We start from the raw sequence: 25,733 nt of genomic DNA on the forward strand, positions 1-25,733 counted from the left end.
CATGAAACTAACTTCTAGCTAACATTTGGAATCTAAGCCGCGTTTCGTTTATGAAAACAAGTCCATATTTGTTTACTTCCTGGCTTAGTAAGACAGCTGACGCAACAAACATGTTTTTTCCCAAATACAATTTCTTTTAAGGCTTGCCTTATTTTTTCTCAGCCGAGTGTGCGCAAAAATGTTTTGCACTCTAAATTTCTGTTTCTATTTAGTACAACAATTCATTCCAGCAAAATTATTCATAAATCAATAGTGAAAGATAAAAGCTTGCATTGTTTATCGGAAAAGAAATTGTTTATTAATTCATGTGCTCCAGAGGTCATTAAAACACAGCCGGCAAACGAAAGAATTTCCAATTTTTCACAAAAGTGGTCAACGCGTAAATAGAATCATCAGTCAGCTTTGCGCATTTGTAATGGAAATCTCGCGCAAACTTTCACAGAGATTTTCAGCAAGTTTTGTAACTCCAAGATCTGAGTAATTTGCATTTCGTGATATGTCTAAACTTTGCAGGAATTTCGAATTGTCTGCAATTGCGTACAAGGTCAAATCGGTCAAGTTATCGCAGCTTGCTAAATTAAGAGTAGTCAAATATTTGCATTTGTTGCTATTTGTAGTATGCCTAGATCTTGAATGGTAGAGCACCGTCGAAGAGATAAATCTTTCAAGTTTGGACAGTTCTCAGCTACTGAAGTTAACCCGTAGCGGTTATTGAGGTTCGAAATCCTTTCAAACTATTCAAATTTAACTTGTATAAATTTGGCGCTAGTGTACACAATTCTAAATCTTTATCTGTAACATCGCAGTCGCTCAATTCAAGCTTGCTAACTTTGCCGTTTAGTAAAGTTTCTAAAATTTCGTAGTTGATTTGTCCCCGTTTGCTGCATTTATTCAAAATGTTACATTTCAAGCTGTTCGGAAGACATTTTAGCATTTCCAGAGGCGGCAAGCGGGCGCAAACCTGCTCGTAGTGATAATTCGTAGAGATTGTTTGGGGCATAATTTGATAGAGGTAGTGTCATTTTTGTGGCATGACAATTTCTGAAAAGGGAAAACAAACATCTGAAGCAGTTTCCCCAAAAGACCACCCAAAAAGTTTAACTGGATAAATACGCCACTATCTCTATCACCAAAGAAACAATTACGTTGGTTTGATGAATAAGGACTTCCGATTATAACGCGAAAGCTGTTCTTATTTAACCAAGCCGCCTTAGATTAGATGAATTAAAAGTCTTTCCTAAACCCCCCCCCCCCCCCCCCCCAAATCAAACATATGACATGCAAACGAACGAAAACAAGTGATCCGCTAAATCCAATTTAAAAAGCTAACAAGGTTATTGGTACTGTTCTGTAACCAAATGAAAAACGGAACTCATACTGAAACAGCTAATTATACCTTGTCCGTTTCCAGAAGAAATATTCGCAAAAAATCAAATGTACAGTTTATAGAAGAAGGAAAATAAAAAATGTAGGAATTCAGCCCCAGTTGTTAAATTTGTAACGAAACCTACAATTGAACAACAACTACTGTCCCAATATTCCTCAATTCAATCACAGGTAAACAACAGGTGCTCGCAGTTTTAAAACAGCAGATTACTTGGTTGAACTGTAAAAGCGTTTTCTGCGCTGCAAAATTGAGATTTTAAAATTGTTAAGGTTTCGAGAAAATAGTTGAAACCTAATTGACCAACGTTGGGCGAATTGCTCTCAAACAAATGACCAGAGGTTGGCTTCGTCAGTAGCTAGCGGCGGCTTATGGAGTCTAGCTTAAGCAGAATTGAGGAGGGTAGGTGGAGCGCGGGGAAGCGAAGGGGGGACGAGCGTGTGGGGTTTAACTAGTGGAACGAGATGGAGGAGGGTGGACGGGGTGGATTGGGTTGAGTCGGAGGAGGGATGGGTTGAGGGTGGTGGTGGGGGGGGGGGGGGATTATCAGACAAATGTCGGTAGAACAAAAAAATTGTACTAAAAAGACCAAAGGACAGGACTAATATAATGGTTAAACTTCGCTTGAAAGCAATTAAAAATTTAACATATTACGTCAAAAACGATAAATTCCACAAGCAGAAATATTAATTTAAATATTGTTGACACTGCCTCAAAATTGCTCTCGGAAAGCAGTTAGCATGTGAGGGAGAATTATCTTTAGACTATCAGTTCGCTAATGAAATCAAAATATCAAACCAATGAAAACAAGAAAAACAAGAAAAATATTTCAAATTTTAAAAGTAAAAATCAATGATGTTTATTATGTAGCAATATATCGCCAGTGTCAATAGGACATCAAAGGTGTCGTTTCTGTTCAAGCCGGCAATCTGCTCAATAACGTCACCAGTTCAACAGATCGACCAAACTTTGCTTTCGTTTTTGATATATTCCTTAGAATTACTCCGTTTTGAAATCATAAGAAAGCTATAATGAGTACAAAAATGTTTTGTACTCTTGGCGTACAAAAAAACTTTTTTTGAAGAAAAACAAACTAGTTCTTATTTTTCCACCGCAATAAACTTCACCCAAATAGGGCGAATAGGATGGAAGGTCGAAATATTTGGTCCGATCGAATATTTCTGAGCCTCATAGTTAATTTATCACTTAATTATTACCACGCTTGTAACATTTAAATTTCTCGAGCAAAGGCACTGAATGAACTTTTAAAAATTCCAGTGACGTAGGCCAATTCCTCGCACCTAACAGTGACGCGAACATCGAACACTATCTAACAGGAAAAGCTTCATCAGTATTCCATGCATCACTTGTTTACTTTCCTTTTTCGTTCACGCGTAATTGTTAACAGCCAATCAATTTTCCCCTATTGTTATTCAGGTGCCCTTTTTACGTACCTGGAGCCTAATTGCTTAACACATGTAAATAAAGAAAATTGTATCTTGTATCAAATCTTTCAGAAGATGTGAAAACTCTTATTTCGCTGAAGTGGAAATTTCTAAGAGGTCTAGATCAAAGGGGTTTTTAAAAAGACGGCAAGTCTAAGTAATATTCAATGAAAATTTGAGCCTCTTTAATAGAAAAAGGAAAAAGCTGCTTAATTCTGAGACGTACTTGGACATCAAAGATTACACCGACACAATTGCTCTGAGCATTAAGCGCAAACAATTTGTTTACTTATTTGTTTTTGTCCGCTCAAGCGAGGTCTTTATTTTAGTGGTTTTTTCTTCCTATGGAAAAGATTGGTAAGCAACAGACAGAGAACGCGCAATTAGTCTGGGACCACCCCCCCCCCCCCCCCATGATGTAGGTTGTCATCCAAATCAATAGTGTCAAATTGTTAAATTCAAATCGGTGGTGTCAAACGGTAACCAATAACACGTGAACACAAATGAAAATTTTAAATTAAAACAAACTCTGCTCGTGATTGTGCCTGATATTATAAGTTCGAGGGAAGCAAAAATAATTTTCACATTTTTGTGACGGTTTTCATTTTCCACAATATTCACTGTTTAAAAAGCCGAGGGCGAATTATCACCACAACACAACTTTTTATAATAACAAGGGGAGGTGAGCTCGGGCAGCAGAAGCGCTGTTTTTTTTCGGGGGGGGGGGGGGGGTTGAATGATTTTATTTTTAGCCAAACATGGTATGTCGACGCGGGGGTGGGGCTGGTTTGATTTTGATTTGATTGAACAAAAGGCATTTCAAGCATAATGTTAGCAAATCACCTAATTGCCATAACTCCGCCCAATAAAATGCAAACTGTTTAAATATTGAATCAAACAGGCGCCCTTTCCACTTACCAATTAAGCTAGTTACGTCATACTAAGTACACCTGGATTATGCACAATATTTGCATAACTACTTAATGACTCGCAATGAAATCTTTCCCAATAAAGTTAATATTTAAATACAACGCATAAGTCAAACTTGTTATTGACTTAGTGTCACAAACAAATGATACTGAATGGACAAGTTACATCATAGCAATCGCAATTAACCTTAAAGAGCAATTCGAGTTCTGTATCAGCGAATGACCGCTCGCTAAGATCGCGTGATATCTAAGCATGAGAATTGAAATGGACAATTGAGAGACAATTTAGTAAACGCACGCCTTAATATTCGTTTTGGCTAGAAAAAGGTCCCCTGAGTAATATATTAAACAGAATCAGAAGCGGTCAAAATGTCATGTTATGAACATAAACATCGCTTTTTAGAACTTCACATTTTAAAATAGAGCTCTAAAACTTTAATTTTTAAGCTTTAATTTTCGATATCATATGCTATGATCATGCTATGCATTTTTCAAAGAATTTCGATGTCAAATTTGAGCTCTAAGAATAAAAAAATAAAAGTTGAATGAAAATTATAATAAAGCAAAAAAGTTTCACAAGTATTTGATGCATAGCGTCAGCTTGAAGGCAATATCTATGTAGCAAATGCCAAAACTAGTTCACAGCCAATTATGAATGACAAATTCTTAATTCCTTCGTTTCAAGTGAGATTTAAAATCTTTGAACAAAAAAAGGAGCTATAATTCAGTGCGCAGGCGTTGTTATTAAGTATACTGAGAAAATGTCAGCGCACATGTACCGGAGAACTTTTAGTTCAATAGTCTGATGTGTATGAACTTTAATACAAACAGTTTATATCCCAAAAATTACCGGTTTATCACGAGCAAGTTTACTAGACAGACATTTGTGTCATTTTTCATCTCAAAAGAAGGGCTCACAAAAATCTGTGCTTAGCACGGAAAGTTTCAATCGACCTTTTTACGAGATGGGAAAGAAGTAACATAGGGAGAAAATAAAATGAGAATAAAATTGAACGGGTTAGATACCATGAAAATTTTCGAGGACCAATGAAATAAAATTCTTCATCAACTGTATTGTTCCAACCCTCTAAAACTCTTTGGGGGTTAGGAGCTACAAGTAAACCCAGTTTTTTGTGGAGACGAACAAAAGGGAATAATTTAAACGCTTTTAACAAACTTCATTATGATTATAGAAAGGACACTTTCAAACTGTTGACTCTTCTGTTCAAAAATGAGGCTTAAAATTCTCAAAATTCTTCATTTTTATCGCCTTCATACGCTTAATTTAAATATGATCTACAAAAAAGTAGACCTCAGGCATTTTTTATGATTAGTGAGAAGAAAAAAGTTCAAAAGATATAAAGTAATTTCTCCGCTTATAATTAACGAAAAACAAGGATGTTCGTTAATGTGCGTTTGCACATGATGTTTCGACCCGAGCTCATCTACATTTTTGGCTTAGGTGTCAACCAAATGAAGAGATAATCAAACATAGAAGTTTGAGTATTTGAAGTTTGAGTATGAAAATAGAAGTCTGAGCATGAAATCGTTACATAACCTAACTAATAATTGAATTACTTAATACCATGCCTGATTCAGCGCCCACAAGATCTGCCATTAAAAAGACTACGAGAAAAATAACAAAAAAAACAAATTAAGCAAAAACAACAATTTCACCGCAAAAACTCAATATTTAAATTTAAAAGCACCCATTAACAACCTCAAAAAGCAATCAGATGTAACTATAACTACATAAATTCACTTTTTTCTAACTATACAGCAGATGTAAATTTTCCCTAATGGGACCAGGTAACAAGTTGACAGAAAAAATAATGATGCGAAATTCAAAAATCAATGAACATTTGTTAAACCAAATAATTTCAAAAGTCATAAAAATCATTAGCTTTTCACAAAAAAATTCTTCATAAATATACTTAAAAGTCATAATGAAACCAATAGGAACTGTCTTTGGTCAGACTAAGCCATACGAACGGACTAAAGACGCAGAAAAACTCAGAAAATTATAAACAACAAATGACAAACATTGGGAAAATACAAATTACTGAAGCCAATAAAATCATTAGCTATTATCTGAATATTAAGTATTTCTATTTCAATTTATTAATATACTAATTCAGCTCAAAATTATACTGAAAGAATAAATAAGTTCATTTGGGCCACATTTGAAAATCATTGGGACCTGTTATTACGCGAAAGTGCTACAAGAAGAGAAAAAGACACACATATAAACCACTCACACAATTTTTATTTAAACGCATATTGTCTCATAACAAAACATCAATTACGACATAATATCAGTACAAGCGTTAATTTTTTTAAAAAAAATAGAAGGAATTGGACGGTACCTCTCAATGATGAGAAAAAGTTACAAGTTGGCCTAAAGAACAACAAAAACTGAAAAAAAGGAAAAATCATTGAAAATTTATAATATCATTAACTTTAAGACCATTCGCTATAAACTGACTGCTTAGGGAAACATCATTCAGTCAATCCACAATAAAAAGCTCAAGAGACCGGTCAGCATTTTACGGCAAACTAAAATAAAAAACAGGCAAAAACTGCAAATTCAAAAAAAAATTGAGCGAAAAGTATCAAAGCCACTAAATATTAACTTTTCAGTACAAAAACTTCTATTTTCAAATAACTTTTGAAACGCAATGGGATTCTTGTTTTAACACTTTGACTTCAAAACAACAAAAATGAGCAAATACATTAAAACCACAAAATTTTTGAGAAAATCCCTAGTAACAACGCCATTAAATTCATTAGCTTTCAAAGGAAGCAAATAATTAGGCTAAGTTATGCTTCGACGGAACGTCAAGGATAATTGTCTTTCAAAAATCGTCAATATAACATCACATTAACTCATTGACTATGAAAACAGCAACAAATACAGTAAAATCCAAAAACTCAGTAGGAAAGTGCGAGAAGATAGTGACGAAGCCATTTAAAGCATAAGCCTTTCTCTGAAACTTTATCTATAATCCATTGAACATCTCTGAGCCAATGGGAGCTATCAATATTAAGATAATGTGATAAGATCTCAGGAGGAACCAATAATACGAAAATAACCAAATACTTAAAAATTATTTTTTTGAAATCTTGTGACATTGAAGTCATATATCCAATAGTTAGAAGATAAAACCGCTAACTGGATTAGTTTAGCTTGAAGTATAAACAAATAGGGTCCGGTCATCACTGAGATTGACTTGGAGTGCACGAAAATAAGTTAAAGATTGTTAAATGTTCAAAAAAATTTTTCAGACATTAAATTCATTAGCCTTCATCGGTAGCAAATAAATACGCTCAGTTACACCTCGATGGGAGGACAGGAATAATTTTTATGCATAGGTAATCATTAAGAGATCGCAATAAGTATTATGACAATGAAAACATCAACAAAAACAGGCAAAATCCAAAAATTCAGTGGAAAAAATGCGAGAAGAAAGTGTCGAAGCCATTTAAACCATAAGCTTTTCTCTGAAAACTTCATCCATGACCCTTTGAACGTCCTTCCTAAGCCTATGGAAGCCATCATTATCACGATAATGTGATAAGATATAAGGAGGCACCAATAATACAAAAAATCCAAATATTTAATTTTTAAAAATCTTGTGGCATTGAAGTCATATAACCAATAGTTAGAAGATAAAACCGCTTACCAGATTAATTTCGGTTCCAGTTGAAATGATGTGGGCCCATTCATTGCTGAGACTGACGTACAATTCACGAACATAGGTTTTTGATCGGTTAAGGTTGAGTTCTTTCGAAAAATAATTTTCAAAGTCTTAACGGCCATGAGCTGTCCACTCATAAGTTTTCTTTAAAAAGCTCTCGAATAGAATTCGATTTTTATAGTGATTTCCCTATCAGACCCGAATTAGTCTTTCTTTCGCCTTTCTTCTATCAAAAAATCAAAATTGGTTCATTTTGTGACGTGAAAAGTAACTTTGAATTAATATATATATTTTTAAAAAATCTAAATTTGAAGACTACACTAAAAGTAAACAAAAAAATGTCAAATATCCCGTGTTCACACAAAAGTTCAATCCTCGATAAATCCTCGAAGAACGAAATTTTAAAAAAATCTTTTAAAATTCGAATTCTACGCTGGACGAGCTTTTTAAAGATACCACTCACATTTCTCTACGACGAATATATCGATTGGCCAAAATTGTCTGAAAAAAAAAACCCAGTTGAGTATATAGTTCCTCCACCCACAAGTGAGGTCGGAACAACGAAAAATAATATTAGGTATATTACTAAGTATATTAAGTTGAAAAAACGGAACCAATTGTGACCCACAATTTGTGCTCGCTGATCACTGTCTGCATTTGAGAATGGAGAGAGGAAATTCCGCAGAGTGAATCGCAGAGACACCAATATTTGAAAAATTGTTGTCATAAAAATTTTTGAAAGTACTCTTACTTTATTTATCGTAAGAATAGAACGGTAAGGTTTAGTAAAAACATGTTTGATGAAAAAATGAGTTTGCTTAGAACAGATTGACATGAAGAAATCCGCATAATTGAATTTTAACTAGAAAATTCCTTCCTAATAAAAAACTAACCAGTTACAAACTGCTTCGCGCATCATGAATCTACCATATGTGTCTGTCTTGAACTCGATTTCTTTATTGTTAATAAAATGCGAGTAATAAATTTCCAAAAGAATTTTTTTAGTAATGAAGAATGAAATTTCTCTAGCAAATGAAATTGAACAAATGAAACTTGTCGAAGAATGAAAATTCAGACTTTAAAGCACACCCAGTAAAAGTACAAGCAGAAAACAAAATTTTGAGCTTTTACATCATCTCATATTTAGCAGCTGATTTGAGGGCGTAGAACAAAAAAGCATTGCATTGGAAAACTGCCGCTACTGCAGTGGTATAACCTTAAGCAATTCTTATATCTGCAAAATTTTCTCATTGCCAAAGTTACAAGCAAGAATTTTAATTGGGAGAATTTTTAAATTAGAGTTTGTTTTCTCAGACTAAAACGTAGGAACTATAGTTGAACAGGAGCACTTGTTGTCTTAAATTACCTTATAGAATTCTATACGAATCTCGATTTAAAATTATCATTTATATCATCATCTTTTCTCGTTCCTCTTAATCCACCCTATCTTTGTTTTGTATATGATGGTCTTTGTTGTTTTTACTACTGTCAGGTTTTAAACATGTATATAGGAGTTGATTTGTTGAGGAGTTGAGTTGTCTGAGAGTTGACGACTACCCTTTTAGGGGAGGGTTTTCTTTTCATTGAAGTGTTTTTTTTAAAGCTAAAACATTAAGAAAAATCAAGTAGCTTTTAATGATCTAAGAACACAGGATGAAATAATTCAAGGAATATTTACATGAAAAAGAACTGATGTCAGCAGCTCCTAAAAATCATGAAATTCACCTTAGAAAATAAAGCCTCGATTTAAGTCAACACTCTTTTCCCCATTCAGTAACCTATTGGCTTTGGCCATCTTGAATTGATGCATCATCAACAAATAAAAAAGGCCATTGCCTCCAAGCTGTATTCAAATGGTCATCAATCAATTTCAAATGCCAGTTTTAAATCACAGCTAATAAATTATTCTCTAATAAGAAATCAACCCATTTTCTCGCCGCGTTCATTCTTCATTAAAACTATGAATACAGTCAATAAAAACAAAATTTATTAAGACGGCAATTTCACAAAATAACACGCCCCAATTGTTTACGTTTTGGGAACATTGGAAAATACGTTTTCGAGCTCTTACACCTAAAAGACTCATTTCATTTGCAATTTGTCTTGAAATTTGATGCTTTTAGTCAGATTTTAAGACGATCTTAAAATGCGAATAGCTCTTAAAGTTCTTAAGATGATCTCGATCGAAATTTTGCAGTGAATAGCGGAAGTAAGACAGCTTAAACTACATTTGAGCGGATCATACTGCTAAGAGAATTTAACTGCAGCCGTAAATCAAACTTTTGGTGCAAGAGATACATGGGGTTAAATTTTCTCCAGTTGTATCGCCATTTTAAAAGAATCAAACTGTCATTCGATAATCGTTTCCTTACGTGAAAACAAGTACGGCGGTTTATTTTTTGCTTCTTTCGGTACATTCTTTTTGCGCCATTTTACTCTCGATATTTGTTTCACCAATTCCATGTTCTTTAGCTAAGTAAAATCGCTCCAAGTAGAAACTTTTTAAAAATAAAGCAAAGCATTTCTTCTTGTGAAATAGGTGGCATCTACCATTAGGTGTTCGGTACTTCTGGTGGCTCCACTTCTTTTCATCCCGATTCATTTAACTCCGCATATCTTATTCCTATATCATATAATCCCTCTATCATTTAAACCCTCTATCAATTCCACACTCTATCATTCCTTCCCGCCAATTAGCAGTTGACATTAAATGTACGTTTTGTCATAATTAAGCAGATAACTTAATCCGATGTTCGGTTGTGATAGTTTCATATTAAATCCGAAGGGCCACTGAGGCATGGCCATGGCACGCCAGGCATGGCCAATGGATTAGTTTACTAATTTAATAGTCTTAATTTTATAAAAGATTAAAATCGGGGTTAAATGATAGAAGGGCCAATAAATCGGGGTGAAATGATAGGGGTTAAATAAATAGGGGTGAAAAAGCGTACCTTTCTGAAAACCTCAATCAAAAGCCCTAGCTTTGACAAACCAGAAATAGCTTTGATAAATGTTGACTCAATGCTGATCTTTCAACAACACGTATGTTTCTCCTCCTTGCAATCGAATCTCTATAACTTTAAGATTTCGTGATTTTTAATTTCTCAGATAACTGTTCCAAGGAAAATGGGTGGACATATTTTATAGACTGGTTTTTATTTCAGCCATAGTTTTTCCAGATAAGTTTTACTCAACCAGAAGTTTTTACGCATTCTAGAAAGATAAGAGTGGTTCCATATGAAAGCTTACAAAACATAGATTTAAAATCCAGTCATCATTTTTCAAAAAGCTAGTTTATTAAGATGAAAAGAAGGCCAATGTTTGATAGTCCTTTGTTGGTTTGTATTAATCTTTTTTTTTCAGTTTTTGGGTTCACATATTGATCGTATTTATGTCTTCCGCGAATAGTGCAGGAATATTCTGTGCAAAGCGCACGCAAGTGCGTTCTGTTGTTTGCATTTGTAATTCAATTCAACATCATAAATCACTGAAAAGAAAAAAAACTAAAAGATAATATTACAGATAAAAACAGACATTTTGGGGGAAAATTCTTTGCTTGAGGCGTACGAGCCATTATAGGTTATAAGAAAACTGCCATCATACGAAAAAATATTGCACAGCAGGGAATAAGAAAAGGAAATTAAGATATAATTTTCATCTCAATTTTCAACATTTCTCTTCAATTTCAAAGTCTCTGAAGAAACATTTTTCACTATTTTCATACAACAGTGCCCTTTTGCTTCTAGTACCAAGTGACTATGATGAGTACTGGTACCTCCTGAAGCCGATTGAGCACGCCTTCATTTTAGAAAAACTGATCAATTAGAAATCTCAAAAGAGCTACAAAAGAGGAATTTGTTCACACATTTCTGCAGAACATATTTTTGCTAATAATTATGGCATGATTAAAATATCTCCAAGTCCTTCGTCCCACGCCCCTACCTTTAACCCCCCCCCCCTTTCTCTCTCTCTCTCTCTCTCTCTCTGCGGTAGAAAAGTAGGTTGCACAGAAGTCATATATGCTACCATAGTGGGGCATTTTCTCCTTGGGGCTTGTGCTGCATCATAGCGTGGCGTTATGGGGGCGAGAAAGCGTGAACAAAATAGGGAAATGGGTTGATTAAATGCGGGAAAAGAGAAGGAAATGGGGCAATAGCTATAGTTGTGTTAAATGAAAAGAGAAAAAAACAAGTAGGGCTAAAGAGGTAAGTAAGATACAAGTTACATATATGCACATAGTTCTGCAATTGATTGCTCCTAGAATTGTAACCCAATACATGGTTACCAGGGCTTATTCAATTATGGCCGAAATAAAAGGAGCCGAAAGGTTCCCAAAAAAGATTGACTGGAAATCAATTTAAAAAAAAATTCAAGGTAATATAAGTACCAATTTTCTTAAAAAATTTTTTCAAGCTAGTGTACGAGAAACAAAAATTTCTTGAAACAATTTCTTGTACATTGGTTCATAATTTCTTATGAACCAATATACAACAATTTTTCAATTTGGCATTTAAAATTTCGGCTGAAAGTATTTTTTTGAATCACATCGACAATTTTTAGCTACGCTGTAAAAGTTGAAATTCGATTTCAGATTTAGTTAAGAGTTGACCTTTTAACTCCAATTAAAGGTAGAAATATGACGTTGAAAACAGAGTTCGGAATCTACTTCAAGGTGATTTCAAGCAACTGGATAACCCTATTAGAGATTTTGTAATGCTCCAACAAATAGGAGATTAAAATACCCCCTTAATCGGACAAACTGCTTCGAACACGACAGAGAAAACCAATTTTTCAAATGAAAGGAACAGGATAATCGCATTCATTCACAGTTGATATGTTAAAAGGACACAATAACATTTACAAACCCGCAACCTCTACGCACTTTAGGAATGTGTGGGTGGATAGGGGTTAGGGTGCGAGTGGGGATGATTGACCGCCTATCAATATGCTAATGCATCCAATTCAATTCCTTAAAATCCTCGGGAAAAACAAGCTTTCTCGCCTGACTTCGCTCGTATAACTTACAGCGCAGCCCCGGGATATTAAAAGGGAACTTGTAAATCATTGGTATTCAAAACTGGTATGATGAATTGATCTGTGAGGTTGATATGTACATGTATACCAGTTCGTTGACCTGTTTTGAGATATACTGCCACTGGTTATAACTATTTATCTTCTCCCTCAGTGATTACGTCACAAAAAGTGATAAAAGATGAGGAAAAGAGTTGAAAAGAGTTGACTAGTCGTAAAAATCATGAGAATCCCAGCTCAGGAAATTTGAGCTCATCACAGTAGCACGCGGTTCAACAAAAACGAAAATAAATTTGTTTTCTTTGCATGTTAAAAGTTTTTCTTTCTATCTATTTTGATGTCATATCAGAGCCGCCATCAATGTTCGTTTTTTTATCGCATCCACACGAAAAATTATCTTATTTTTGCACTATAATAAAATCGTAAACCGTAATCATATTTGGGAAATCAGAAAGCTAACCGAGAAGTATCTCGAGATAGACCAAAATATGAAAAATTTGCAATGATCCAGCAAGGCTCAATCCATCAAAACTTTCTCGTCTTTCTAAATTTGCAAAACTTCTACTATCGGAAAGACATCAAATATTGACTGCTCAAATCAGGAATTTGATTGCTGCTTTTTGCAATTGTGATCATAGATGCTGTCCATTGGAAAAGACTTTGTTTTTCCTTAAAAGATAGTCAGGAAAAATGAATATTCCTTGCCTGATATTCAAAAACAAAGAGCCAAAATATGAAGGTTCAAATCATTCACAATCTCTACAAATTAACGATATTTCGAAGATTTCGTTTTTTTCTGAACTTATAATAACACTGAACTTATAATAAATTTATTTGAAAACTAAACAACCAGATATCCACTAATACAAACTAAAAAGTTTTAAAAAAGTATCTCAAAATTTTGAAATTTTTTTTTCGCTTTTGTCCACAATATTTTTCTATTCAAAGCCAAAACATCTTGTGTTTAAAATTTTATATTGTTTTTGATCGTCAAAGTCGGTCTAAAAGAGTTCGGTTTAAATGAGAATTCCCTAACTTCCTTAAGTGAGGCAGAGAATATTTTAATTTCTTTAAATGAGGGACAGAAATTTACAGAAGTGAAATGAGTGTTACATTGCGGTTTGCTTCTGACATTTTTCACAATTGTAAAAAAATCCTAGCTATTTCTTTTGCGTTCCGCAGAATTTTGCATCGTTGATCTCTGCTATATATTCATCTATCGTTCTCTTCATCTCTATAAAATTCTTCACCCAATCATGTTCAACTGCCTTCCTTCGCCATTTTGGTCTTCATTTTTGTGGACGTTTTCCCCGATGAATTCTGCAAATTAATTATTTAATGTTTTAACTTCCGGAACACTCGTCTGTTGTGTCTAATTAAAATTCCGGATCTCGCATTATCTAGCATTTTCTCTTCTTGCATTTACATCACTACTTCAATAATACATAATGGTGGGCTACTTCACAAAGTTGGTTTTCACGAAGTGGGCAAAAATTTAAAAAATTTAATCTAAAGACTGACTCAATTTTTGTCAAGTATCAATATAATCTTCAAGTCTGACGAGGAAAATTGTCAGTTCTGTTTGTGCCAACCCCCCCCCCCCCATCTAAGTGGGTAATATTTGCACACCCTAGACGCACGTGCTATAATTTTAGAAAATGAGTTACTGTGTAATGGCACGTGCTCTGTAACTGTGGGCGGCATAACTTACTGGGGGGGGGGGGGGGGGGTTGCACAAACGGAAAAAATCTGAAAAAGGATTTAATTAAACCCTGCTGTAAATCGATATTTAATTAGAAAACGTTTCAAGAATTTTTAACAATTTGGAGCGATTTGTGCACAACTGTTACAGTTAGAAATGTAAATTCATAATAAATCTGACTCTTGAAAACCATGAAAAGCACTTAGATGCAAAAAAACGGTTCTACTTCTTTTCAACCCTATTCATTTGACCCCGATTTATTCACCCCTCTATCATTTCAGCCCGTCACTTAGCAGTCGACATTAAAGGCATGTTTTATCATAATTAAGTGGATAAATTAATCCCACGTTCGGTTATGATAGTTTCATATCAAGTCCCACAGGGCGCTGAAGCATGACCATGGCCCGCGAGACATGGCCAAATGATTATATTGCTAATTTAATTAGCCTTATTTTATAGAAAGACTAAAAAAATCGGGGTGGAATGATAGAGGGGTTAAATGAATAGGGGTGAAAAAGCGGGACAACAAAAAAAACATTCTGAAAATTAGGACAATGGAATACAAAGAACGAACCCCTGCAGAAGTTAAAAATAGTAATACAATATAAATTGTATCACACTTTTCGTACATTCGTTTTTCGCTAAGATGTAATCAGAACTTTATGTTCTCAATATAAAACTGCTTTTTGTTTAATCAGTTTTGATACGCTAAACCACTACTTAATTTTGACTGAAACAAAATTAACATTAAGAAAAAGTTCACGAAGAATTCTTTTGTGTTCTGCAGCACAAAAAAAATAAAAAAAATATACAATTTTTTGTAAAAAGCTTCACGCAAACCAGTTAATTCATCTATCGTTACAAATTATCTTTTGAATCGTCGCAATGCACCTAATTTTAGAAACCAATTTTCAACTCTTAAGCACATATTTTATGAGAATTCTAATTAAAGTCCAGACCAGTCTAAAAAGTAAACTCGGCTGAAAATATCTCCTTCAGTGAATATTGAATAGCTCGTAAGTTAAACTTTGTAAATTTAAATTTAACATTTTTGCATCCACGCAACAATGTTTGAGAAACATAGTCTGAGTTTAATTTTTTTGTTTGAATAATACTTGCGTGGTATATGAACATATTTACTTCAAACTATCGGCACAATTTTGTAAGCAAATAAAGATTGATATAAGCTCAAAAGTCTTACCACAAGACAGTTACACTTCTAAAAAAATATTTTTTATTTATCTGTAGACAGATAAGCTTGCCAATGTTTTACACCCACCCACGCACAAAGCATTGTTTGTTTGTCTATTTTATCACCAAAGTATCATATTACAACATGAGTTTCTCATTTACATGAAAAGTGGTTCTCTTAAAACTGTCGACATTTTAAAGACATATTTTCGTTGATTTTTGCTCATATGAAAAGAGAGGCAAACGATGACGTAATAATTACATCAGGTTAATTTGGAGCATTGCCGATTCCACGTCATGATTAAAATCTGGCCTTGTATGGGAAAGAAAAACGGCCGAATAAGAAAATTATTCAAACTTTTAAAACATTGCATCAGCTGTTCGGCTATAAAAGTCAGAGAGAAAGAAATATAAAGGTAAAGGGGATAAATATAAACTATGATCATTTAAGAAGTTTGACAAATTTTCAGTTATTTTGCTATCAAACAGCGAATATAATTTTACACCTAACATTTGACTTGGATCAAATCTTTAGTACGATAAAAACCTGCATAACTCAACTTTTAACCGAATTCCAAATTACTTCGAATTTCGAAGACAAAATACAGGTAAAAACATTTGCTCTGTTTTACAATACTTCTGCTTTCAATTTGACCCAAGTGTGGTCAATGAATGGTGGAAAGAGTAAGAAATACAATATTAGACACTTTACTAAATTGCCGGTACTGAAGTAGCGAAAATTATCTGCTAAAACTCCTGGGAGAAGGGGGATATATTATGCGACTGATGGTAAATCATTTGTGATCAGATTTGTGATCAGTTGCCGGAGTCTTAGCAGATAACTGATCCGGTATGACAACGAAGTCTGCAAGAAAACATGATAAATAAAATCAATCGGACTGCAAAAATACTCAAAAAAATATACAACTTGAACATTCAACTTATATTAGTCAACGACTATATCAGCAATCAACATTTAGTAAGCTAAAGAACGCAATGTTTTATTTACAAAAAGGCAACCGTTTGCAAACGTTTCAATAGAATTTGTATAGGGAAAAATATAGATAAAAGGAGCTTGCTTAATTTGAATTTCAATTGAAAGTCCAGTTTAGCATTTTTCAGCTATGACTTTTTTAATTGCAGCAATAATTGTCACTCGCCTGTTTTTATTACAGACGAATAGGATGACGCCCTAATTTTCTGCGCAAAACTTTTTTTCAAAATATTTCTAATTGCGAAAAAATGGCTTTCCCAAGCATTAGCGCATTTAGAGATATATTTCGTGAGACATTGCGGTTTACCGGTAAATTACAAAAGAGACAAAGGTCATAAGGGTGGTGCGGGCCTTTCCTATCTAGTAGTAATAACGAAAGTTAGGCAAGTCCATGGAAGTTTATGCTCCCGACCTGTCGATTAGTCAAAGTTATGGTTTTTAAGTAAAAAAGAAAAAGAAAGCCAGAATTATTTTCTTCAAATAGGCAGAAAATCGGATTATGAACATTATAAAAACATGGCGAAGAAGGCGACAGTCAACGAGGATATTCACAACTTCTTTTCGAACTGCCCTCGAGTCGGAACAATTTCATCGAAATATCTCAGTTTCGTAATATTATTCGGTAAGGAAAAACTGAATATTTATCGCAGATTATGATAATAATATTCATAAAATAAACGACAACTAGGCTTCATACATAAACCCTGCCAATTCGCGATTACCGTCCAAGTAAGAATCTTTTAATATATGACAGAAACTTGAAACTTCTTTGGCTGTCAAATCTATAAAAACTCTGGGTTAAATGAATTTCAATTTAATCTTAAGTCTAATGCAGCGATACTTGATTGAAAACGTTCTAACTTCTTTTGCATAGTGCTAAATTCAGTATTTCAGCTGATATCTGCATTGTTTTCTCTGTGGTGGAAAGATCAACGAGTTCATTGTAAAAACTCTTACAGTCAAAATTGCTGAGTGACTTTAAGACGAATTTTAATAACCCCTAGGAATGGATATCGTAAACTCATAAAGTTTTCATGAAAATTGTTTTCAAAAGCGTCATTTATTTTTCTAAAATGAATAAAATATAATATCTTTTCTTTTGCAGAATATATATAAGAAGACATGCTGAGTAGCTACAGCAGCCATTCCATAAAATTCCATAATGAATAACAAGTTTGACATTAGAATACTAATATTGTATTAAATGGCACAAAATGTCTTCAATTTTCCAACTATACCACAATGCTTGCTCGATATTTTACATATTTCTTTGATGTGGCTCAGAAATAAAAAAAAATTGACTCAGTAGAAAACCTGAGGTAATCACAAACTGGCTGTTTCTTATTGTCGAGGAATTTGAAACAAAAGATGTATCTTCGCTCAACACGTTAGTGGCTTTGACGTTCACTGCACTATTTTACTTACATTAACAACCAATCTATTGGAGCTTAGACGCCTATGAAATCTTAATCAAATCTGGTTTGACCTCAGTCGTTTGCACGTCTCCGGCAAAAAAATGGTGTCGTCACCAAAGAAAATAATATCGAGCTTTTGCAGGCTAAAAGTAAATAAATTATATAGAGCAAACAGTGGGGACCGAGGAATGATCTTTGAGAAACACCAAACTTTAATTGTTCCCAGTTTAAGAATACACTATTTAAATGCACAATTTGTATTCTGTTTTGAAGATAAGATTCAATTCAATTTAAAGCACTTCCTCTAATTGCATAGCGCACTAACCTCGGAAGCCTCAAACTATGATCAATTGTCGCAAAAGTGTTCTTCAGATCTAAGAAAAAAGTCTACACAGTACTATTATTGAATTGGTATCTCGTTTCCAGTGAGTTCAACAACTATGCTGTGCTTGTTGCAAAAACCAAACAGCTTTTTATAGAAAAGAGAAAAAGTGTTCAAAGTAAAAAGAAATGCGGTTAAACCAGGCTCTTTCAAAAATTTTGCTCCATACGATATGTAGTGAAGTTGGACTGTGGTTATTTTCATCCAAATTCGATCCAGATTTCTGAAGAAAAAAACTTTTGCTCTGGCTGATTGCTCAGGAAATCCACCATCTTCGAACGAATAATTGATTAGAAAAGATAGATATTCGATAGTGTCTTGTGCCAATAATTTAATTAAAATCAGCTTTATCAGTCTTCATCATAAAAAAAAACTGGTTATCCAGGTCTTATTATTTTTTCAACCTACTTGTTTGTTGTTCTGTGTATAAAAATTAAGAAATGGTTCCGCTGTCAGTGCACAAGCAACTAAGTCCATGACAGAAATTTCGGTTCCTTGAGCTCGAAATTTTGGTTCCTTGAGCTCTGGAAAAAAGCAAATTGGGACAGAAATTTGATGCCAAAAACTGCAATCATGGCGTCAACAAAGGGTTTCAATCAACTTTGTTTCCCGGCCCTTAAATATCCATGAAAGCATAACTTTACACAACTGTATGCAATTTGATTAAACTCTAGAGGAAAATGGACAAAAAGGATGAGACACAAAGAGCCCGACATACAAAACTGCATTGAAAAAGAATGAACAAACAAACAACGTGCAAATTGATTCTTTTTACAGATGCGCCTCATCTTACTACCAGTTGTCATAACACAAACACAAAGTAGAAGATAAATACTAAAAATTTTGGAATAAAGTTATCAAACAACGAAAAACCTTCTCAATAGATGTTAAGGAAGAAACTTCGTCAGGAAATTGAATTAATTAACCAGGAAATGAAACCATTGAAAAAAATTCGTTGACAAAATTAACCTTAAACGAAAATGCATTTTAACAAAATCAGGGCAAAAACTGCAAACAGCAGACTGTTTTTCAAAAGAAGACTTTTGATATTTTTTGGGCTTCTAATCTACTCACAGACAGCTCTAAAAAGATACCGCATGTGTTCACATGGACATAAAAAAGCAGATCTTTGCCGTTTATGCCCCCCCCCCCCCCCCCCTCCCAGCTTAGTGGGCGCATATTATTTGCGCCCCCCCAGACGCATGTGCCATATTTTTACATAATGATTTACTATTGTAACGGCACGTGCTCTGCAACTGGGGGCGTATAACGTACCGGGGGCACAAGCGGAAAAGATCAAAAGCTATTCTAAATTCAGGATGTTTCGCATTATAGAGGTTTTTTAGTTCTTTTACCATGAATAACGCTTAAGCTTTCTATCTGTCTTGTATTTGCAAAATTGTTCATCGAAATGAAATGAACAAAGTAGTAACGTCAGATTTTTTGAGAAATGAAAAAAGTAGTAACGTCGGATATTTTTAGAACATATTTGTTTTTCCCCAAGACCAATTCTGCTCTAACTAACTTTTCTGGTAGGATTGAAATTCCAAGCAGAGAAATGAAACTCCACGCAATTATGGAAACTTCCAAAGAAAAAAGATGAGACCGCGAACATCTGTTTGGTTTGCGAAGGCTGACAAATCTTTGTCAAGCTATGCTGAGTCGAGGCTCTATTTGTAGAAAACAAATTCTAGGAGGTCACCCATAGAGCCCCCCCCCCCCCCCCCCCCCTCACCGACGTCCTGGGTATAACCCGAATTTGTTTTGTTGAGGATTTTCAAAAGATGCTGTTGGTGGCATTTCTTCCTCGCTGTTTATCAAATAATGTCCAGTCGTTTCTACAATTGAACAGTCACATAGTAACCGCCAAGGGAAAGGATTGCATTCAGAGAAGTTTTCTTTGACAAATTTGCACCCAATGTTTGTGGTTATGTGCCGACCATAACCATTTTTTACCTGGCAATTTTTCAGTTCGGTCATGCAAAACTATAAAGTTGTTACTCTTCGAAATTTTTTTATCAGTTAAAATTAAAGTGATTTTAAAGTTAAAATTTGAATTTTCTCCAATTTTTTACCATAACTTATCAGGCAGTAGGACTATCTTTCTCGGGCAAATTATTCTCATTAGCATAGCTTTCATTTATTAGAGCAACAATTAAAATTTGACCGCTGTATAACAGTATATCAGCACATAATCTCAGCCAATAGCGTTCGAGAATAAATCTGATTTTCATTTTCTTGCATTGAAGAAAATAGTAAAACCTCAATTTTTCTGAATATTTGGTTTTTATTAATGGTAGAATTCTGTTGTTAGCTGTAGCCACAATTTTGTCCATTTGTGGCAAAATTTTAAAACCTTAGAGGCTTCCAAAGCTTAGAACATCTTCAACCGAATTTGGCTCCTGACGGTAAGCGGCTTTTTGTACGAATTAAGAAAAGTACAAATTCAATAGTTCCACAATTTAGTCGAGGCGATATATATTCATTTTTTCGGTGCACTGAGGTTGGCTTGGGCACTAACTTCCGACTAACAGTGCTTAACACCGTGTTTTTGAATAAAAAGTAAAGTGCGAATAATTTTGAAGCTCTGATTAATTGAAGTTTGCTTTGCAGTAGCTTTCCTACTTTAAGCTTTCCTTTAATAGGTTAACTATATTTTTGATTGTCTGGCTTGGTTGATGAAACGTTCAATGTTTATCTGTAACTTGAGTTATACGCTGTGTTATATAGAAACCTGAAAATGGAAACTTGGAGTTTTTAACACGTGATGTTTAATAAACTTATGCAACAATACAACAATATGCTTTCTGAGAGGAAATTATACTTAAAAGTTCTAACATTTAACCCTTTCAATTTCAGGTTAATTGGTATGGGATGGAAGGAACTCAACGGAAAACAAATAGAGAACCTTCTTTACCAGTGCCAAGAACAAGCTGGAGATCTCAACTTGTTGCGGACCGTAGAACCATATCACCAAGACGCCCTAGAAGATGATAGCGATACCGCTCCTATTTTTGTATGTCAAAACCAACGGGACTCGGCAGTTCTCGATATGCTCGCACTTTGTAAAATATTTCAGCTCTCAGTCCAAGTATTCAGTCAGTCAGTTGGGATCTTCGACCGATTTTTATCAGTTATTAAAGTTAGACCCAAGTTTCTGAATTGTATCAGTCTCAGTTGCATTTACTTAGCACTACAACTTGAACAATCAAATTCAAGTGGAGCTGACTTTGGGCCGCCCGGTGCTTCCGATATCAATCGTTTTATTTCTGCCAGCGAAAGTCGATGCACATATTCTGATGTTGTGCGAATGTCAGGTGTAATTGCTAAGAAGCTTTTCTTGGACATGGAAAGCGGCTATCCCACATTATATGATGTATTCTTAGTTATCAACGAAAGCCTCAACATCGGATGTTTTGGAGCCGTGATCGATTTTTACGCTACTTGTTTGTGCTGTCACGATTTGGTCGTCATAGCTCCAAAAATGCTTTTAGTTGCAATTTTTGCCATTTTCTTGAAGAGCGAGCATTTGGTCAAGATAAATCACGAACTTAGTTTCAATGTAGAAAATGAGGATTTTCGAGAAGCGTCTGACAAAATAAGGGCAGCATACGAAAGTTACCTAGAGTCTGGTAAACCTCCAAAAAGTAGGAAATTAGGAGTCTTGAAGAAGTATATATTCAAAATCAGTCAACGAACTGGTCAAGCTCTCATGGCGTCGAAGTCAAGAATTTTAGCTCTTGCCTCGGCAAACAAACTAGCTCCAATACAAGAGGAACCAATCACCTCAGTAGAAGTTGAAGTGTCTCTGGCTGCTGGCAGCGAAACCAAAAGCGAAGTGGTGCAAAGTGAAAAGGGGATCCAGTCTTCAGACGTCGACGATAGTGGTCCTCCGATGAAGAAGAAACGAAAGACGCAGAAGTACTCCAAAGTTCCGTTGTGGTTCGTATTCTCAAATCACGCGACAGCGAGAGCTTCGAAGCCCTACTACCAGCATCTTGTTTCATCCTGGAGCCCTTGGAACTGCGCGCCTGCTCACGAAATGGATTCTGAGAAGAGCCATGACAAAAGACAACTTCTATCTGTTTTTCTTATCAACTAATTTCCAAAATACTCTAAGTACCTACCTACCTTTACCTTAAAATGCGCTTTCTATGCTTTGTGTTGATTCCAGTTCTCTGGCGATTGCTTTCTGGAACGCTTTAAAGCTTGCAAATAGCTGATGGAATGTGAAAGATGCAAAGCTGAGTTCTGATGTTCAGCCGATTAGAAGTTTTAGATGCGCCCAAAAATAATTGATTTTAGTTTAATTTATTTCATGTAGCTTTAGTGTTTTAATGCACCGCTCTGTAAAACACCTAAACAGAGCTAAAATTGAGATTTTGTTTTAATTTAGTTAGTATGCTGCGATTTTATGTTCATGAAAGACTGCAACTTGCAGAGCAAGTAAATGCGTTATCAAAAAGTCCGTTATTGGATTTGCCTAGCTTGTTTACTCAAAGCAGCTTGGAGGGGGAGAAGGGCAAGAAAGACATATTGGAACTGAAATAAGTTGACTTTGAATTCTGTGCTTATGAGCTTACGAGAACAGTTTATCTGCTCTGCTAGTGCAAATTCCTCAGACCTAGTTGATTATTAAACCATTGTAGTTTGAAATTGTTACATTTGATCTGCTAGCTGGCTGAAACTGGTCAGCCAAATGTTTAGTGTTTAATTTTCGTGTTGAATTTTCAAAGTTTTATTTCCAGAGAGAAACGTTGTGGAGTGTTTGAAGGGCTTAAAGTGTATGTTTATGAAGTGTGCTATTTTAAGATTATTACCACATGATATTCATTGAACAATCCAGGCAGTAGTTGTATTTGAATGTTAAATATACCCTCAACTCTATTTAAATTTCTCACAGCTAGTCAAGTTATACTGTAAGTTCAGACAAGATCGAACGTGTGCGCTTCTCTAAATGGTGGATAAACTCAAAGTTTCAGTGCTTTTAGTTTTGAGTAGATGAAATTTAAATTTATGTTTATATCGAATTGACCTCAATCAGAGCAAACTATCTAACGCAATTCCTTCCCATCAGAGCAATTTATTCAAATTGACTAAATTTTTGACTTTGTGCCGTGTATATCAAATTATATTTTGATACTGGGCCAAGAGTTAATAAAGAAAAAAATATCTAATACAATACCTATGCGTGCATATATATCATGTAGTGAAAATTTTAATGTAATTAATGCTGTAATTTTAGCTGTAGTTTAAACAACAAAAACACAACCCCCGAACCCTTCTAGAACAACAAACAACAACCCTAAATATACCGTGGTGCTATTAACTTCTTTCTTTTTCGTCTTCTACTCAATTCAATACTTTCAATGAAAACAAACGCCTGTGTGCAAAAACTGTGCTGCAATTCCAAAAATTGAAATTAATTTTTCAATTTTTCCAATTTTTTTTCTAAAAACTAGTTCGAAACTGTGAAGCACAAGTATATCTACTAGATGTCATTAAAACTAAGACTTCGGTCACCGACTGTTCTATGAGATTTCACATGTTTTCGATGTTGCCCACAGTGCTTCGGGGACTAAAAATTAAGTAAGTGACGATGCGCCGCCACGAAACGACATCAAACGGCGCTGAATGTTACTGAGGACTTTTGAAGACAAGCTGAAGTGTGTTTACGTTAATAGAATGACGTAATTACTTAAGGCTCTAATTGTTATCACGCTAATGCAAAGATGGTATCAAAGCACGTTATGTACATGTGCACATTTAAATTGTGTTCTGTCTGTGAGCTAATTAAATTTTAGATGCATGCCAGAAAAAATGTACGTGTACGAGCGTTAAAAATTTTTCACGTTCGAACCTGATAGCTAAGATAAAAAAGCGAAGGCCTGGAGTTTAAGACTTCAACAGAATCGAAAATCATTACACGCAAAATTGAAATCGGTCATTGCTGAAAAAATACACGTGAGGCTTCGTTATGGCATTTCCAAAAGCGTGAATGCATTTTAGTGCAAAAATGGTCATAGTTTTCCCTAAGGCCACGCTAAAAATGTAGCGAGGAGAGATAGACGTATGCTTTGTAGCTTGTATTCCATTATTCGATACAGACAAAAAACAGAGCGAGGCAAGGGATAAAATAGCTACGGTAGAAAATTGTGGTCGCTTTAATTTCCTTGCTATGGCGTTGGATTGGAAACAGCACGTGGAGTTGTGTTCAAATATATCGTGTGTTAGGCTATGTTTCCTTAAATAGAAAGAAAAATGAAAGTAGAAACCACTTTAGGATTGAGTTGAGGTAATGGCTCGTGTAATGATTGAGAAAAATGCTACGGTATAAATTTGACTGCCCAGATATTAATCAAGAAATTGGATTTAGTGGTGTTGAAAGGCTTTTGCCAAAGTCTGCTAATTACTGATTTTGATGGTGGAACCCAAAATATGGATACTTGGTATTAAGCCTGAAGCAACTCTTCATAAATTTGTATTCATTAAATGTAAAAGTTAACAGCATCGAACGTCTATATGATTTGGGTTCATTAGGAGTCAAAAATCAGCGATAAATGACACAATTACAATACCAAATTTAAGTGGTCGGACAAAATGTGCCCATTTATTGCTGTCGACTAAATTACTTGCGGGGCAATATGGCAGTCGCCATACACACGGTTGAATGTGCTGATTGGCGACGCCGATTTCGCTAGCGTCTTAAACTAGTTTTCAATTTCGGCTAACAGATGCTCTCGGATAAGCTCAATTACTCTGTACAAGTTAAAAAAGAACTAGTAATATTCCTTTACAATTGTATTCCAAGCCCAATAGTGTGCGTAGATCTCTGATGCAGGTCATCAATTTTTGACCAGAGCTGTCTACATTTGAAGCAAAAATTTGGAAAACTGTAGCAATAGCTTGTGAAAGTATTGAATGCACTAGCACTAGAAGCTATAATTTTTGACAATGAGATATAATTGTAACTATGATCTTATGGAATTTCGAGTAGAACATTGATTTGGAAGATCATGAAAACGTCTTAAAGAATTACCGAAGTAGAAACTGTGCAACGCCAGTCAGGCCATGTGAGAACAAGATTTTGATAATCAAGTGAGCAATACCAGAAAATGAGTGTGTGTGCGACTAAAATGGCCGTTCTTCTTATTTGAACATTTTAGCATGTAGTGCGTAGCACAAAACTACCCGCCAAATATTGGTAAAACTCAAAACAAGATAGAGCACATTAGTGTAAACTCTTGATTTTACCATCTTGTTTTTAGTTTTCGGATTTATTTTTTCATGGATCGAGAGTTGCCTTGTTTCCACAGCGAATATCATTGTTTCAGGACATCAGAAATTTTGTTTGGTTTTCGCCTTTCTTGTTACACAAGGTTGGAAATTTTTGGTAGACTGTCTGGAAGAAAGGCACAAACTTACGCTGACCTGATTAAGCACAGTAAATACAGGTTTCAATGGGGGGATAGAAATTTGAAGCTGGATGTCTCCACTCAGGTTTGGTTTGGGCTCCTAATTTGACTTTTAAGCCCCATTCAACTGCGTTGAGAGATGTTTCG

At 34.8% G+C, this 25,733-nt stretch overlaps 1 protein-coding gene across 2 annotated transcripts; it reads left to right on the forward strand.

Moving 5' to 3' along the window:
* Window positions 1-15,790: 15,790 nt before the first annotated feature.
* LOC142344495 (uncharacterized) lies at window positions 15,791-23,614 on the forward strand. 2 transcript variants are annotated; one of them, XM_075396169.1, is made up of 2 exons: window positions 15,791-15,988; window positions 21,031-23,614. In XM_075396169.1, exon 2 carries the CDS (start codon window positions 21,041-21,043, stop codon window positions 22,271-22,273), a length of 1,233 nt encoding a protein of 410 aa, XP_075252284.1. In that variant the 5' UTR covers window positions 15,791-15,988; window positions 21,031-21,040; the 3' UTR covers window positions 22,274-23,614. The 2 variants fall into 2 exon arrangements, with proteins under 2 accessions (XP_075252284.1, XP_075252283.1); XM_075396168.1 differs by lacking the exon at window positions 15,791-15,988 and adding an exon at window positions 20,390-20,579.
* Window positions 23,615-25,733: the final 2,119 nt, after the last annotated feature.

Source organism: Convolutriloba macropyga, chromosome 8 (assembly GCF_964194025.1).
Source record: "Convolutriloba macropyga chromosome 8, txConMacr16.3, whole genome shotgun sequence".
NCBI classification, from domain to species: Eukaryota; Metazoa; Xenacoelomorpha; order Acoela; family Convolutidae; genus Convolutriloba; species Convolutriloba macropyga.

Bases quoted from the DNA above. Each gene is read 5' to 3' on its own strand.
- LOC142344495 (XM_075396169.1), top strand. From the start codon at position 21,041: ATGGGATGGAAGGAACTCAACGGAAAACAAATAGAGAACCTTCTTTAC.